The 17,042-nt window shown below is 47.8% G+C and overlaps 1 protein-coding gene across 1 annotated transcript; it reads right to left on the bottom strand.

The window, feature by feature from the left end:
- Nucleotides 1-1,197: 1,197 nt before the first annotated feature.
- Nucleotides 1,198-16,983, bottom strand: DNAAF2 (dynein axonemal assembly factor 2). The gene is made up of 3 exons (XM_033003014.2): nt 14,552-16,983; nt 4,544-4,690; nt 1,198-2,581 (listed from the first exon to the last, which is right to left on the bottom strand). The coding sequence occupies exons 1-3, from the start codon at nt 16,085-16,087 to the stop codon at nt 2,018-2,020; spliced, it is 2,247 nt and encodes a 748-aa protein (XP_032858905.2). The 5' UTR covers nt 16,088-16,983; the 3' UTR covers nt 1,198-2,017.
- Nucleotides 16,984-17,042: the final 59 nt, after the last annotated feature.

Raw genomic sequence — 17,042 nt, forward strand, 5'->3', positions numbered from 1 at the left:
TTACTACGATGTAGATAAATATACGATTTCTTTTTTAGTTCTGCCAAAATAAAATTCAGTTGTTTTGTAATACCAGAGAAGTTCTTGATTCTCACAAAAAGATGATGTCATCTCGTGTTGCTAGAAAGAAAGTCAGGACAGGAAGGGGTGGGGGGGGGGGGTTGGTGTCTCATCTTTAATCCCGAGGGCTGAACACATGCCAGCACCCATTCTAGTAGTGTGCATTTAGCTTCATTAAATTTTTAATGATACTCACTAATTGAAGCAGAATAGAGTAACAAATGCGTGGCACAACACCTCTTTTGTTTGGATCAAAAAAAAAAAAAAAAAAAAAGTTCGCTTTCAAATTAGTCAGCTGTGTAAAGCAACCGGTAAAAAAATACTGCTGTGTAATGGCAACGCGCTGAACTGGAGCTGAAAGCCCCCAACGGCAGAGCGGAGCCGTCCGCTCACATGGAACGCTCCCTCCCCTGGTGTAAGCCTAACGGTCCGGCTGCTTTACCAGCACGGCGCTTTGAAGCACCGCGGGCAGCAGCAGCACAGAAACAGCTTTTGTAGACCAGCAAAGTATATTAGAGGAAGAAAACACTACGCTAAGGTGACAGACCTGAAATGTTTAGAGGGAGCTTTTATACCAAGATATTTGGGGGCGGGGGGGGGGGGGGGAAAGCGTTTTTTTTAATTAAAGAAAATGGAGTTGGTGCTCTTACGACTCTGGGTACAGCAGTTCCTTTGAACGGAAGGGCATGGAGCAGGGCTCTCCTTTTACCACAGTTTGTCACCTACTTTATGGGTTGTGAATATATCGGTTTAATGTTCATTTGAGAGCGTGCCAAGTTTTGTGAAATCCTGTAAGTAGCGTGCAGATGTTTATTTTGACCGCACTAAGATGCTCTTTTTCTCCAGGGGGTAATTTAACTGCCATGATTTTGTACCAGCTTTGGTACTTGCTCCAGTTTCATCGTTTCAGAGAGTCAGGGCTGATGCTTGAAAAAGCTCTGCCAGCTGTGGCAGCTGCTTCCACTGAAGTTACAGAAGTAAAGCTCACACCCCGTACCCCCGCTGCAAGTGCCCGCGTTTTGACAGGGAAATGTAAGAGTAATTCCAGAGCAGTTGTGAAACAAGTCAAATTTAACTTTCTTCTAAAGCACGTTGCGTCTTGTACAGCTCAAAAGAAAACAGAAGTTATTTCTGAAGCAGTGAGAAAGGGAACTGAAAGTTTATTGTTGGATACGTTTTTTTGGTTGTGGCACTTCAGAGAGGTGAACCAGCAAAGAGCCTGCTTGAAGCTCATGGGGAACGGTTTTTGAAAAGTAAATCTAATCTGGATAAAATGAATCCATTTTACAAATTGGAAATACTTAATAGCAGACGCGCAACAAGAGAGGATGTTTTTATTGTGCAATTGAATTTGTTCAGCTGACAGACTGGGGGATGTCTGGATGCTGCGGATCTGAAGTAATGTGCCAGGATGGACTACATGGTCTAAATGTTGATTATTTCTAGGAGACTAATTAGAACTTCTCTGTGTAATTAGAAATTTAATTTGATTACTAAAATCACTAAAAAAAAAAAAAAACCACAACACTGCAAGTCAAATCCTGCAGTTATCACAAAATGAAAGGTTTGAAAAATGGTGAATGCTGCTCTTTTCTAGGTGGACTAAACACAGCAATTCCCGAGGGAGCCATCAGAAGCAGGATATCTACAAATGCTGCCAGTAATGTAGCAAGAGCCTAAGAAAGTTGTGTAAACAATAATGATACATTTTCTTCCAGGAGTTCACATTTACCTTTAACTGCGTCTCTCTTGTACGTAAAACTATTTCAACCCGTACGTGTGATTAGAAAACTCAGACCTATTAACTTCAAAAATGAACAAAAAAAATAAGTATTCTATGTAAACAGAACAGTTTCAGCGGGAACCCGTGTTCTGCTCGAAGCCCTGAAGTCATAAACCAGCACGTGGAAGCCACGCTAAGCATCAAACGGCAGAAAGAAATCCTCAAATACTTCAACTAGTCCAATTCATACAGCAAAGAACTCTGAAACGCGACGGGGCAGCGCGTTACGTGATCCCCAACGACCCGCACGCTCCCGTCCCGCGTGTTCACTTCTTGCAGGAGCGGGGGGCCCGCTGGGCTGTCGGGGCTCCCCCGGGCCCACCCTGCAGGCGCAGCCGCCTCGCCCCCTCCCGCTCTCGCCGGCCGGTGCAGCCGAAGGGCCGCGCGGTGCCCAGAGTCTGCGGGCAGGGCCGCCTCGCCTCCCGCCACAGCACTTTCTGAATCTGGTTCCCTTCTCTTAGATTCGCCAGGAACCGCTGAACTGGTGTCAGAAGGTTCACGCTGCAAACAATGGTGTGAACTACAACCTACTTTTCCTATTGTTTCAGCTGTTACGAGAGACGTGGAAGTTTTGTTGGTTTCTGTAGCGCGTTCTCCTTCGACTGGGTCAGCTGCAGTACGGTTTGTTTCTGCCTTTGTTGGGGGGTAGTTGCCGTTCCTCTCTTCAGCGAGATCTCCCCCTGCGCCGCGTAGTGTTCCTTCTTTTCCATCCCATTCAGACTGGGCTGCGTCCTGCGGCTGTCGAGAAAATAAACGAATTGTTTTATAGTTGAAACAGACTGGGCACGCAAAACTGCCGTGAAAAAAAAAGGCCAAGACACTTGTTTCTCCAACATCTACTTCCAGAAAGCCAAGTCGGTAGGGTGCTGAGGTTTTCCTGGTCTCCTAGGGCGGGAGGGAGTGAGTGGCAGGGAGGTCTTTTGCCTCCCCAGGGTTTCCTCTGCGATAGGAAACGCTGCTGGGCAGCTGCCAAGCGGCCGCAGCCTCCGTCACAATTAACAGCAGCCAAGACGGGCGAGTCGCCACACCCAGGCTGTTTTCTAGAACTCGGGGGCCACAAAATCAGCCAAAGGATCTAAACTTTCATTGCAAGTGTGTTTGAACCTTGCAGTTAGGGAAATCACCGTCCTGTCCTAGGTGTAACTGGTGAGCGAGCTGTCTTTCTCAATCGGCCTGAGTTAATCCAGGAATTCCTGCAGTTTGCCTCAGAGAGCATGAACTGAGACCCGGTGCTGTCTAAATAGTAGTTACCCAATTTCACCATTAGCTATTGACTGCTTTAGCAAAAACCAGCTGGTAACTCGTATGTCCCTATCAGTGGACAGTCGGGATCAGGCAGGCATCTGTCCGGGAGCAGCTGGATTCATGGATTCAAAGACTGAGTCGCTCTCCCACGCACCCAGCTCTCTCTGACCCCAAAGCTGCTGCTCACTCCAAGAAACAAAAGAAACACTACTAACTCCTCCTCAGCCCTGGATGATTCTCCCCCATGAAAGTGTGATGATTTAAGATATCTTAACTTCCCCTTCTTAGGTACCAAAACATACACATCTGGTCTCCAACAATTTTAATTTCAGGTTTTTACGCACAATCCACACTAGCTGTAAAAGTTAAGCCTGTCAAGTAATGCTGGAGCCACTGCTGGAGTCCTCCAGCTTAGTCCCAGAGGTCGCATGCTTCATCTGAATTTGCTTTCCAGGAAGCCATCTACACATTAACTATATCTGCAGTCTCCAGTTTACCGTCATGGAAGTAACCTGATTGTCCCTGCATATTATCTTTCCTTTAAGAGAAGTTTTAAATTCATTTCTGATACAGCATCTACCAAGGAATCCCAGTCGATGTGGGGGGGTTTACCTCACATCTTCCTCTTTACAAAACTAATGTTTTGTTTTATTCATCTGTCCATCTCCTATTTTGCAAAGAGGGGTCATTTTAATCCCGTGGCGGACTTCAGAAATGGACTGCCTTGCATCTTTTACGTAGACAGGCTGACTGAAGATGAAGGGTAGCCTGAATGAGGCCTTAAACTCTGCAAGTAATGCATGTGGGACCAGTGTTTAAGATTAATAGTCCCACATTAAGTTATCTAAACAATAGGAAACCACCAAGCATTCAAAGCTCACCTCTGGACCAAATACCTGGAAAGGCGTCTGTGCAAAAGACAGCTCCAGCACATGAGCCCAAACTCTTGGGTATTTTGAAGGACGTGGATTATTCACTTCTTTATTTCCACTTTAAGAACATTCTGGTTTTTATTCTGATGACATCTGCCATGATTTGTTTGCAGCACGTTGTCATCAGCTCTGACCTGGAAGCACTTGGGGTCCCTCTGAATGAGGGATATGAGGTAGTTACTTAATCGTTTTTTTCCTTTAATACCAGTGAGAGATTTAGTGTGTGCGTGCCATGCTGTATTCCTGCAAGGATAAAGCGCTGTCTTTAATGATTGTATCGCAGTTCTCCATCATCCAAATGAAATATAGGTGGTTTCAATCATTTGGTCACATTAAAAGGCACAAACATGAACCTATGTTTCTGAAAACTGACATTTATACTCGCAAATACACCCTACTCCACAGTTTTCCCTGCTATATCAAGACAAAATAGGAACAAAGGTGTTTTGGTCAGATTTGATAGGATCTTGCTGAAGTAGATAAATCAGGCAGCAATACGTACTACTGCCAGAGAGATTCTTACCTTCAACCTGATTTGAATTCTGTCCTCAGTAACATCAAGCACTTCAATTAATGGCTGACTTTCCAGTGCTGATTGGGAGCAAAAGGAAGGGCATAAAACAGCGCCTAGAAATCCATCAACATTTTCTTCAGTGACAAACAATCTTTCCTAAAGAAAAGAAAGAGCAGGTTATGGTCTTTTTGTACTATACTTCAGCAGTATTGGAGCAAGAAACTCACTCCAAAGCCAGCCAGGACACTGATTCACAACACAAGTTTCACAGCACTCTCTTGTCTCGATAGATTTTAAGTCAGACATTCAGAAGTAATGAGGTGAAATGAACTGAAGGGCAGTGCTTAGTTCATTTCGATTTAAAGTACGAATCTGCGTCACACAAAGATAAAAGAAACATATGTTTTCTCTCTTTCGATACATGACTAATATATAGATTTAGACTCCCTCTGAGGAATGATTTGCATCAGCATTGTTCCGCTGTCCTCACCTGTCTTAACATCAGGAAGGCATTACGCTTCGATGGATTTGTTTCAGTGTTTAACTTTAGGAAAATGCAAACACCTCCTTGGATTGTCACTGCAGGATCTTTGAACCCTCAGCCTTCAAGATCAGACCTTCTAAAGCAAAGGCTATGAAACATGCATGGCTGTATCCGTTTCACATCCACCCAAGAAGGCTTCTCAGATCTCCGTTTAGGCAAGAGTAAACAGCAGTTGGAAGAACCGGAGAGGTATCCACAGTTAAAGACAAACAGTCTGGGATGTGTTTGGAGGCTCTTAATATGCAGTTCACAAACAATGTGAAACACGTTGCTACAGGTTTAAAGATTTAAATCAGTTACAGGTAATTAAAGGTCCTAAAATATATCCTGGAGGGGCTGTTTCATAAGAACTGCAGAACTCTCCCTGTCCTCATATTCTTCCTAAATCATCTGCTGCAGGCCGCGGGTAAGGACAGATGTTGGCACAATAAAATCGGTCTACCCTAGAGGACTATTCTTACGTTCTGTGAATCACCTTTCCTGTTTAACTGCTTAATTGGAAATAGCAGGGAAAAGTTGCAAACCTACCTTAAGTCATTCTTCTAAATTTCTCAATCCAGTTCTAGCCTCTTGTCAACCCACTGAAAGTTAGATTCAATTATTACTGACATCTTGCGGACTGAGAAGCAAAAAGGCAATTCTGCACATTTTTGGCCCCCTGTGGATGTAGCCTTATGCACAGCCAGATGCCGCACTGTGCCTAAAGTACAAAATTTAACTGTCATCCTGAAAAAATAATGCTGTATGCAAAAAAATAAAACAGCATCCTGTTTTTAAACAATTAAATTAGAAATCACAATATGGAAAGTCGAAACGTACCTATTGCTGGTTTTCAAAGCCAGAGGACTGAGTTCATTTTCTATCCAGAAAGATTACAATCCAGGCAAACATCCAACATCGGATGCTGAGACAGTTTGTGAAAAGATTCAACTACAGCAGGGTTGCCCTGACAGAAAACCCTCCAGTAGCACACATGCATCTTGCATTTTTGTATACGAAGCCTAAAGTACTTAATTCCCTCGAGTTGCTTCCTTTCTTGCCTGCCACAGAGGGACCCTGCCAGCGCTTTAGGCTTGTAGAAATATTCTGCAGAGTTCAAGAGAAGGTGTCAGAGCAAAGAAACAAGGCAGGGAGTACAGACGCAAAATCTGTGCAGCCAAAACTCCCACAAGCTCATGAACTAGATCACTGGCAAGGCCCTGGGCAGCACAGGAGATGCATTTCCACCTCCGCCAAGTATCGCTTTGCCCACGCATCACAGAGGGAACAGCTCACCTTCCCTTCCACGGGGTTTTCGGCACGCTGCCGAGCGCGATAGCGGATCAGCCCGTCCCGGTATCCTGCCTTCGCTTCGAGGGAAAGTGCAGCAAAGCACCTTCTGCTCCAGCACGACGTCTCTCCTTACCCAGATGAGAAATTTAAGTCACCTGCCAGTAATTCACCTTTAGCTGACACCTCCACACTCCACATTTTAAGAGCAAGAACGTTTTCCTAAAAGCTGGAGGCTCAGAATTTGCGTGAGGATAAAATGAGACCAGTGTCTGTTACTGGTTTTCCTCTAAAATAACTGCTACAAGATCTCCACATCTCAACACCCCTTTGGGAAAAGAACCACCCTGGGTTTGGGGTCTCAGCAATCTTGCTTCGATTCTCTGCCTTCTCCTGGACTGCTATGGCTGTGAGCGAGTCTCTGCCTCCATTTTTCCTATATAAAATGGCGAAAACAACCTCAACCTGCATGTGTTTTGTATTGTGTTTTTCCTCTCAACCTGCATGTGTTTTGTATAGTGACAGCATAAGCCTTTTGTGAAAGGACTCTTACTGTGCATTTGTGCTCTTAAAGTTGGTGCCTGACCTTGCTCATACCTATAAACAGCGTAACAATAAAAAGAAATCGCAGGTACAGGAATCAGGAGAGGAGATGCTTGAAAAGCCAACAGGTAATGAGAAGTTTTCCGTTACATGAAAATACAACAAATTGCATCCTTAGATCGCTTTCTCTGAAGCGACGTTAACCACAGGGTCACCTGCAGACGCCGCAGAGCCGCTGCCTCCGAGGTCGGCGCCGTGAGGAAGCGGCAGCGGCGGCGGCAAAGGGAGCGCTCTGCCGCGGGGCGCAGCACCCGGCACCCCCCAAAACGCCGGCACGGTTTCACGGAAGCATTTCTGAAATAGCAGGAGACAGTTTACACGCACCAAAGCGGAGATACAACGAAGAAAACCGGGAGGACCCTTAGGAGGGAACGTGAGGTTGAGGGAGCTCCGTATAGAAACTGCCTCCCCGGGTCAGGGTGCGAGAGCCAGCGCGGCGCATCGACCACGGCTACGAGACGAGAGCGACAGCCGTTCATCCTCAACACAAATATGACTTTGCACTTTGGCAGCAAACCACATCAATCTTTCTGAAGGTTTTCTCCCTGATTAAAAGCAAAGTGATTTGTTTCCTTCACCGAAAATACTGTTATATAAGAAAATACTGTTTGGAAGGTCTATTGATCAGTACTCTACACAAGGATAAAAAGTAACTACTCGTGGTGACGTTCCTATCATTTTAACTAATTACTACAAAACAATTCTACCAGGCTTCATACCAGCTCAACACCATATTCCCAGAGCACTGCACTTAAATTTCAAGTAAGTATTTAAAATGTTATTGCAGCACTACCCAGTGGCCTGTCATAAATCACAGTACCTTGTGCTGTGCACACAAGCAATGCTGTTTGTTATCAATATAATGATTATCATTAGCCTGCTCAGACAGCCAGCGACTGTAATTCAGACTCTGCATTCACAGTGAGTATACGCTGAGGCATTTATATTGCTGCAGATGTTATCAAAGCACAGACCTTGAAAAAAAATGATTCGGGAATTTATTTTAAAGCCTGTTTGCTCTGGCTTGGAAGAGCAGCAAAGGACAACCATCTGCAGATGATTTCAATGACCCTGTAAAATAATTCTTTGGTTTAAACAGTTTTATTTTCTGATATTTATGATACTCTCTTAGCAACTTAGAATTAAATTTGGTTTTCCCTGCACATACTGTCATCTGCTGTTTGGTACACATTCGTTTTTCTCTGTGACTAAACTGAGACCAAATTAACATAAACGTTAGCAGGAATGACTTTGGTTTCTAGAACGCTTCATTCGAAACCGTCCTCACACGGCCCAGCACTGACAGCGCAGGGCGGGCACACGCAGCACAAAGCCGGTCCCCCAGGGCTGCCCTGAGCACTCCAACAGTTTGTTCTGCATGGCTTTATCCAAACCTCGTAGCCCGTTACCATCCAGAGTTACCTCCCACAGAGGCTGCAACAGTTTTAGAAGCGGGACAGATTTCAGGCTTAAATTATTTGCGTGTCTTCTGTGATGAGAAGCTCGTGCCAATACGAAAAGGGGTTTGGGGCTCGGGATCTCCCAGCCCCTTGGTTTCCAGAGTCCCACTACAAACCAGTCTGACATGAGAATCTGAAGCTCAGAGTTTTGGTGAATGAAAGTACCTGTACTGGGAGAGAAAACTGTTATAACATATAAATGACTGCAAAGGTTAAACAGCTCAAAGGAAGCTTTAATGAGCTTAATCAGTAGGTTAATAATGTTTTCTGACATAACTGTTTTGTGTAAGTATGTTATTCCCATAATGCATCTACCAATTAAAGGCTATTCAGAAATTAGTTTGGTTTATAGCAGAAGCAAACTAACTATGTTTCTTACTGTAGTTTGTGAGATTACTTTGGAAAAAAAAAAAAAAAAAAATCAAACAATAAGTTTGTTCTCTTCTCCTTTTCTGTCCTCCTCTGACCTCCCCAAAAACTTGCCAAGTGTCCTGAAACACCGAGCACAGGATTAACTGAACCAAAAATAAACTGTTGTGGGATTAAGCATAATGGTCCTAGTTTCCAGCATCACCTTCTAAGAAGTGACCCCTAATTATTATATTAACTCTTTACAGTAGCTTGGAAGTTGAAACTTATAAGCCTGATTTTCAAAGAAAGCACGTAACACAACTCAAAATAGCTTGGAAGTAAGGGCAAAACCTAGATGCAGCAGTACAGCCAGCCGGACTGCCCCAGCCCCCCGCAAGCCAGCACCTCTGGACCTGTGAGCACACCGCAGCACGCACGCAGCTCTCCGGTACAGATTTCTCCCTGAAAGGCGGCTTAAAGCGTCAATATATCTTACACTGCCCAGCACAGCTCTCTACGTTTCATGCTTGGTTGACTCATAAACTAAGAAATATATTTATCCACAAGAGCCCTAATCCTGAGATTGTGGGGCATAAGGCTAGTCCCAGCACGGCCCCAGGCAGCGTGCCCACGGGAGCACACCTACCCCCACAGCCTTTTCCGCACGCCCTCGGCGCCGGGAGCATCGTAGCTCTGCCACCAGCAGCTGCACGCAGGTAATTTCTTTTCCAGGGAATACGTGGCCTCTCAGCAACCCCACGCCAGGCACATGTCCAGCGTGGCTGGAGAGCACGGGATCCGCCTGGGTGCAACAGACCTGACAGCACATACAAGACAAATACCGTGTTCCACGAGATAACAAAAGGATTAATTACAAAGACCAAGAGTCCCTCTGTTGTAAAGACAACTAAAAATAATGTTTTTCCCATGGTTTTTTTTGTGTAGGTAGGCCATAGCAGGTGTTTGTCTCGGAGGAGCTGCCCACAGCATACCTGTTGCCAAAGCAGAAGTCCAGGGCTTAGAAAACAACACGTGACAGTAGGTACAAGCAGCAAGCAGAGGTCACTGGGCTTCAGCGTTATTTATCGGCTGCTTTCTGAAGGAAAAAGCAACAAGAGCTTCAAAAGCATCTCCTTCACAAGGTGCTGGTGGCTGTGCCAAACAGAAAAATCACACCTCTTTTTTTTTATGCTCAGTAACACACCCGTCAAAAACATTCTCCATGAAGGCATCAACATTCACAGAGAAGTTAAACAAAGCTTTCGGATCGCTATGCAATTCCCTTCTAGATACCTATGTTAAGCAATCCTCACAAACAACATAACTCACGCTTAGTTCAAACCATGAACTAATCAGGAAAGTTTAGTATAATGTTTTTCATACTGTAAATGTTAACAAAACAAAATCTCAATGCATAGTAAAGCAGAGGAAACATTGCTCCCTGCTGTTCTCTTGAGCCCTGTGGGGGTTTACATGAGTTAAATTTTAATATTCTCCATAACAGAACATGGGCTTTTATTACAAAAGGGATGGGCTGACTGCAGCAATTCCCTCCCCAGCCAGGGAGTCACCGACCAGGAGAGTGAGCTCACGTCCTCTGAACAAACTCACTGCAGTCCGCTGAGAAGGGTGTGGACCAGCATGAACGGGAATTATTACTTTAACCCATCTTTTTCTAATCACTGGGAAAATGAGCACACATGACCCAAAAACTGCAGGCAGAATTAATTATCTACCAAGTGTGTTTCACATGCTAGTGTAACTGAGCCTCCAAGTCTCCACAGTTCAGATACACCTACCAGAAAACTGGTTTTTACTTACTGAATTGATCATTTAACCTCAGGAAACCAAACATTAAAAGACGGTGCTTTAGAAAGGCATGATTTCAGTGATTTCCCAACTCCAGCTCTGCCGTAAACTAGGACACTTCTGGGACGTGTGGTTCTCAGAAACTTTGCCTGGCAGGCTTACAAATTTTATTCATGGTTATTTAACTCTCCACCATTCTTTTTTCATCATTTATTCCCTCGGCTCTGTTGTCTTAAAATGAAGGGGAACAACTCCCTGATGCAGGAGTTTCCTAGTCCTGAGTTCCCAGCGTTTAAACAAATAGAAGCAAGAGATTTAGAAGATATTAGTGGGTGGACTGCGGTAAAGAGCAGTGGAGGGAGCACAGCCCACAGCCTGTCCTTCAAAGCCCAAACCAGCAGGCGAATTCCGACAGCAGGGAAGCTGGGCAACTTTCTGAGGTCATGAGCCTCTGTTGCCCTGGAAAAACAGGGCCTGGAGCAAGCCCTGCAGAAAGATGAATGCTGTATGGTCTCTGGTACAGTGACAGAACACAAGGCCAGCGACAAAAGACAACCTTTAAACCCCTGAAATATGTGACCCTGGTCTACAGCATCTAAAGTTATGGAATCTTTATTTTCATAGGATTTCTGCTCACCATAACAAGTGTGTAGACATTATGGCTTAGCAAAGGAGGAAAGCTACTCAAAGATAAGCGATGGCTGCTACTGCTGATAGGCAGTTAGGGCTCATAGTCAGCAGGGGGATGACTCTTCTATTGTATGGGAAAGCGGTAAAACCAAAGCAACATCAAGAGCTATCAAATGAAGGAACACTTGAAATGACACAGAGTCCAGGGAGGACCCGCTGCCTTGTAAAGACTTGCTGAAAATAAGCACTTGCTGGGGTGGGAATTCAGACTGCTCAGCATCTATGGAAACTGAGCTCTAAATATACCATCCTTCAGGCACAGAGATTCAAACGTATCTGACTACAAAAGGAAGGCCAGTCCTTGAAATTCTGTTTCAGGAATGGTGTCCTAAGAACAAGCTCAACTCCTTCTTTTACCACTACCTGTATGAGACCAATTTTCCAACAAGAAGAGAGGCCACTGCTATAACAGGAACATCTCCAGCACGCAAGACAGGGCTGTGCAATTACCGGCACCGTTATCGTACGTGCTGATCTGGGCAGAGGCGCACAGGCAATCAAAATCAAGCGATACGCTGCCTGCACTACATCACAGTCCAGGGACGAGGCTGCTGACGAGATGCATTCTGCTCACGCAGTGAACAATTATCGTAACACATTTTCCTGGCTGTTTGAGAAGTTAATGGGAAACAATCACGCAAGCAGCCTAACAGGGTGCTGTAGCAGCCACCGTGGCATGAGCTAGCGCTGATTTGGGAAAATTGTTGAAGTAACTAACCCAGCAAGGAATCTGTTCCATGAAACAACACATAAACCCTTGGTCTCCAGTAAGAAACAACTTCCCAGAAGGTAGCAGAGTAGGAATTTCATATCTGTAAAAAACACTGGCCTCTTCTTTCACCGCATGCTCTCCTCTGACAATGCTACTGTGGGAGAGGAGATTACAAACAGACATCAAAGCGTGACCAGGAGGTGCAAGATGAAATTCCTGCTCACCTAGGCCATCAAAGGCTCCCTGAAATGATTAAACAGGGTGCTGCTACCGCATGCATTCCTAAAACACTCTTCTATGACTTATGCAACTCTTGGTGTAAGAATCGTAAATTTCTAGAAAGAGATTCAAAGCAGAAAAGCACAGAAATGAGAGCAAATTGAAGAAAACATAAGTAGAAGAGAAGCTACCATGAGAAAATAGTTAATAGACAGGAGACAGCATATAATAGTACCTCTAATTAAATATTAATTTTTCTCACTTCACTCTGAGTGAATGCAGCTATCAGCACTGGCACAGGCACTTTTGGGAGATAGCACAGTTAAAAAAAAAAAGCAAACAGAAGAAATGACTTCAGATTATTTCAGCTGCTTCAATTTGCAGACCCCGTATCCAAAAGGACTGCACCCCAGAAGAAATCAATCTTTTTTAGTCTGTTACGTGAATGAATGGCTGGGAGGCCTACGACTAATGCCCCATCTCCTCCTACTACCACTCCACCCAAAACATTTTGCGATATATAATAAACTCAGAACATTCAAAGATTTTTTAAGCCACAAAACTGTAATATTGACCAAAGTCTCATTACTGGATGGCCTTTTAACAACCTTCAATCAAAAGATGTTCCCCCAATCATAACAAATGCACACACCAAACACTTTCAATCTTAGATCAAAGCATGTCGAAATGTCCATCAATCACAGTACTGAAGAGATAGTGCAGCAGGATTTCTTGCTCCCAAACGGAATTCTCAGCCATAACCCCCCCCAGAGTCACAGAAAGCAGCTTCCCTTAAAACCTGCATTTAGGCCTGCACACCATAAAATAAGGAAGCGCACAAACATGCACCATGCCACATGATGAAAAGTATTCAGACTATCTGAAAAAGCAAATAAAATGCCTGTAGTTCCTACCCCATGCCTTCTGTACCTATACAGAAAACTGGCAGTAGTCTGCACCGTGGCTTATCTAATGTTGCATTGGCACCCAGTACTTGATCACACCAATTAAAAGTAGAGCCGAACATTTCATGGCCCCACTTGCACAGACTTGCAGGCAAGTTCCTGCCCGCTAAAAGCAAAGGAAATGCACTGCAAACAGTTCAGCGTAGGTGGTTCTCAATAAATTCATCATCCTTGATACTTACCCAAAATGATCAGCTCCTCCTTCAAAGGAGTTGCCATTACAAAAAAGGCATGCAGCCTGCTAAATGGACAATGAAATGGGAAGATTCTGCTGCACCTACACTAATTGGGTAAGTATCTTTTGGAATTGTGCAGTATTTTCTAATTGTAGGGATGGAGCAATTAAGATACCCCAAGCCACCATCCCAGTGGCTATACTTCAAGCCTGCCGGTTTTCTGGACTTGCACTCCCCACAGTATGTGTTCCAACCCGCCAAGGGTTTTATTGTTCTAAAATAAAGACAAACTCCAAATCACATGGCTGAAAAGCTACACAAGAACTGTGCAGTCTTAATCCCTGCTTGTGATAATGTCTGAAACTCTGAGTTTACAGAATAACGCAATTCTCCACAAAACTGGTGTGAGCGCTTCTTGACAGCAAGAGTGCCACAAGGTGAGCATCCCTTTGCAGGGACACTGCCAGTTCTCAGCAGGCACTGTTGGCCAGATGCAGCAGACATGCCAACCTCCTCCCGCCACAAGGAGCATCACTACCTAGCGACCCATAAAATAATAAAACATCTAAACTAGAATCATATTCAGACTAGGAAAAGAACTAGCCCAGCAAAATGGCAATCAACAGCAGTTCACGGTTGCTGTTTGCTGTACTGCTTTGGTTTAACTAATGGGTATTCCTGCAGCTGTAAAGGGGGGTTCTGTCCTCAAATACACAGGTACACACCACTCACATGTCTGCATTTCATTGCACTGTATTCATGTGTTTGTACATCTGGTGTATTATAAACATCCACCTTTCTTCATGTGACTAGGCTGCATGAGCAATGTACACAGCCTTAAAGCCTAACACTAAGGTCATAGGGTAGGCTCAGTTTTCACTCATCATCAGAATTTCCCTTAGAAAAAAAATCAGCATTGTAGGCAAAAACCATTTCCATTCCAAGGACGAAGATGTCATTTCTGTGACGTGACCTTCGTGCTGCTCGTACAAGACTAGCACTAATTAGGTCAGTTCCCCTTACATCCGGCAACAGCTCTCTGAGGGAAGCAGTTTCCGTCGCTACCAACTTCTTCTGAACTCAGGCCGATAACCTACCAGCTCCCTGAGACATCATTCATAAACAAATCCAAACAGCAGAAGCCACACGCCGCAGCAACTCGGCGGTGGCACTCCGGGGAGCGTGAGGCACACCAACCCTGCCATTTTGAAGCCGTTACCTGCAGAGCGGAGGCGTCAAGGCCGAAGCAGAACTTCTCCCAAGGCCCAGTGCTGCCGGGGGCCTTGGCGAGCCCAATGGCAGCGCTGTGGGCAGACACGCTAATGCTGCTCTCGGGGGATGCCAGCTTGTTTGCGGGAGGAAACTGTAAGAAGAGGGCATAGGTGCCGGTGTCACTGGAGAAGCGGAGGCTGTAGTGGTTCGTGCCCACGTCCCCGCTGAGGCTCTGGGGCTGGATGCCAGGGACATGCAGGAGCAGGGTGAGGGCGGCCTCATCCTGCCGGCACTGGAAGGGAGGGCATACGGCGGCCTCGGGGCTGCCGGAGCCCCGGGGAAGAGCCATCTCGCCGGGGCTGCCCTCTGCGGCCGGGCTCTCGGGAGGGCACGGAGGGGCGTCCCCGCCGAGGCCGCGGGGCGCGGGCGGCTCGGGGCTGGCAGCGGGGGAAGCGGCGCCGGAGCCGAGGCCGGGGTCCGGGGCAGGAGCCGCCCCGCCGCCCTCCTCAACCGCCGGCGGCTCGCCCAGCCCCTCCACGCCGGGCTCGGCCTCCTCCGACCGCTCCTCCCGCGGAACGGGCCGCGGCACCACGGGCAGCGTGATCAGGAGCTGCCGCCGGGCCTTGTCGAAGGCGGCCCGCCCGCCGTCCTCGTCAACGTCGTAGGGGAGGCGGAGGCGCAGGCGGTAGGCGGGACGCTGCGAGTCGAGGCGCAGCTCCCGGCCGCGAATCTCCAGCTCGGCCTGGGAGGCGGAGCGCAGCAGCGGTAGCTCCACCGTCACCACCAGCTCCCGCGGCAGCGGGCTGGGCGCCGAGTCGCGGCAGCAGCGGTAGTCTTGCAGGTCCACGTAGGAGCGGTGGCGGATGCTCCAGCGCGGCGTGGTGGGGCCGGAGGGCTGGGCGGGCGGCTGGGCGGGGAAGGAGGGCGGCAGCGGAGAATCGCCACCGCCGCCGGGCAGCGGGGTGCGGATGACGGGCGCCTGCGGGACGCCTTTGTACTTGGTGCCGCGGAGGACGGCGGCGTTGGCGCGGTCGAGCTGGACGCCGCAGTGCCGCTCCACCGCCTCCAGCGCCGTGTCGCTGAGCAGGCGGCGGAACCGAGCGCTGCGGGCGGCCAGGCGGAGCGCCGCAGGGTGGAAAACCACGTCGTAGACCAGGCGGCGGCGGCCGCCGCGGCCGAGCTCTTCGCGGCCCGGAGCCAGGCTGTACGGCAGGGCCCAGCGGTGGCCGCCGGGCTCCGGGCGGGCCTGCGGCGGCCCAAGCTGGGGGTTGCTGCAGACGTTGAGGTAGCAGCGGCGGGAACCGCCCTGGCTGGTGCGCAGCACGTAGCCCGCTGTGGGGTGGACGAAGCGGACCTCCACGCCGCGTTCCCGCTCCAGGGCAGCCACCTCTTCCTCGTACAACCGCCGCTGCTCCGGGTCGGCCAGCTCCGCGGCGTACTCGGCGAACAGCTCGCGGAACTGCCGGTCGCGGAAGGCTTGCTGGAGCCGCTCCGTCTCCTCGGCGCTGAGCTCCAGCTCCTCCAGCCTCCCCGAGCCCGCCATGGCTCCGGCCCGGCCGCGCTCGTTGCTGTGGAGACGCCAAACAAGATGGCGACCCCGGCCCAGCAGCGCTCGTTGCTGTGGTGATAGCAAACAAGATGGCGCCGCCGGACACCTCCGGCCAGTTGCTATGGAGACGCCCAACAAGATGGCGACCCCTTCCTCACAGTGGGCTTCCTCACAGTCGATCCCTCTACCCTTGTGAGCCCTCCATCGTGCCCCCGCTGAGCCTTCCCCCTCATTTCACCTCAGGGGCTTCGCGCTGGCTCTCAGCCCTTGCCCCCATGACTCTCCCTTGAGGCCCTCCTCATCCCTTTGCAAACCTCGTGCTCCCCCAGAGCGGGAAAGGGGTCTGTGAAACAGAACGGCTGGTGCTGAGGCTCCCTGAGCTGTTCCACACCTGATCTGGGCACTTTGGGGGAGCACCAGTCTGCTCCCCTGGTCACAATGCCTGCCAGCAGCTGGGGCAGGTTTTCACTTCGTTTCATCAAAAAGGGTGCGATTCCACATGTGGACAGGCTGCTCTCAGCTCTAAGCCAAACCAGCTGCTGGCACAGAAGTTGTCTCTGCCAGGCCTTGACTCTTTCCCACCTTCCCGATTGCTCCTTCAGCAAGATTTCCTCCTCCTGGCCTTCTGCAGAAGTGTCAAAGGACCATGTCCTCGTTCCTCTTACCTCTACTCGCCCTGCCTGCATAATGCTATCCACAAACATATACTGCCATTAGTAAATAACACCCCATCATCTTATCTAGACCCTTCTGTCCAAAGAAAAACCCAAGCCCACATTTCCAGTATCCCCTGTAGATAACTAGCTCTCAGTTCAACTCAGCATGGTGAAAGAGAAAAGTTTTCCCTACTTGTAACTTATTTTTTAAAAAAAGGTATTTCCTGCTTGGTATACATGCATCTGGTTTCTCCCGTTGCCTTCTTTTATTAGGTTTTGCCAGTTAATCTTCA

This window comes from Tyto alba, unplaced genomic scaffold, assembly GCF_018691265.1.
Source record: "Tyto alba isolate M040663 unplaced genomic scaffold, T.alba_DEE_v4.0 Super-Scaffold_29, whole genome shotgun sequence".
Classification (NCBI taxonomy): Eukaryota; Metazoa; Chordata; class Aves; order Strigiformes; family Tytonidae; genus Tyto; species Tyto alba.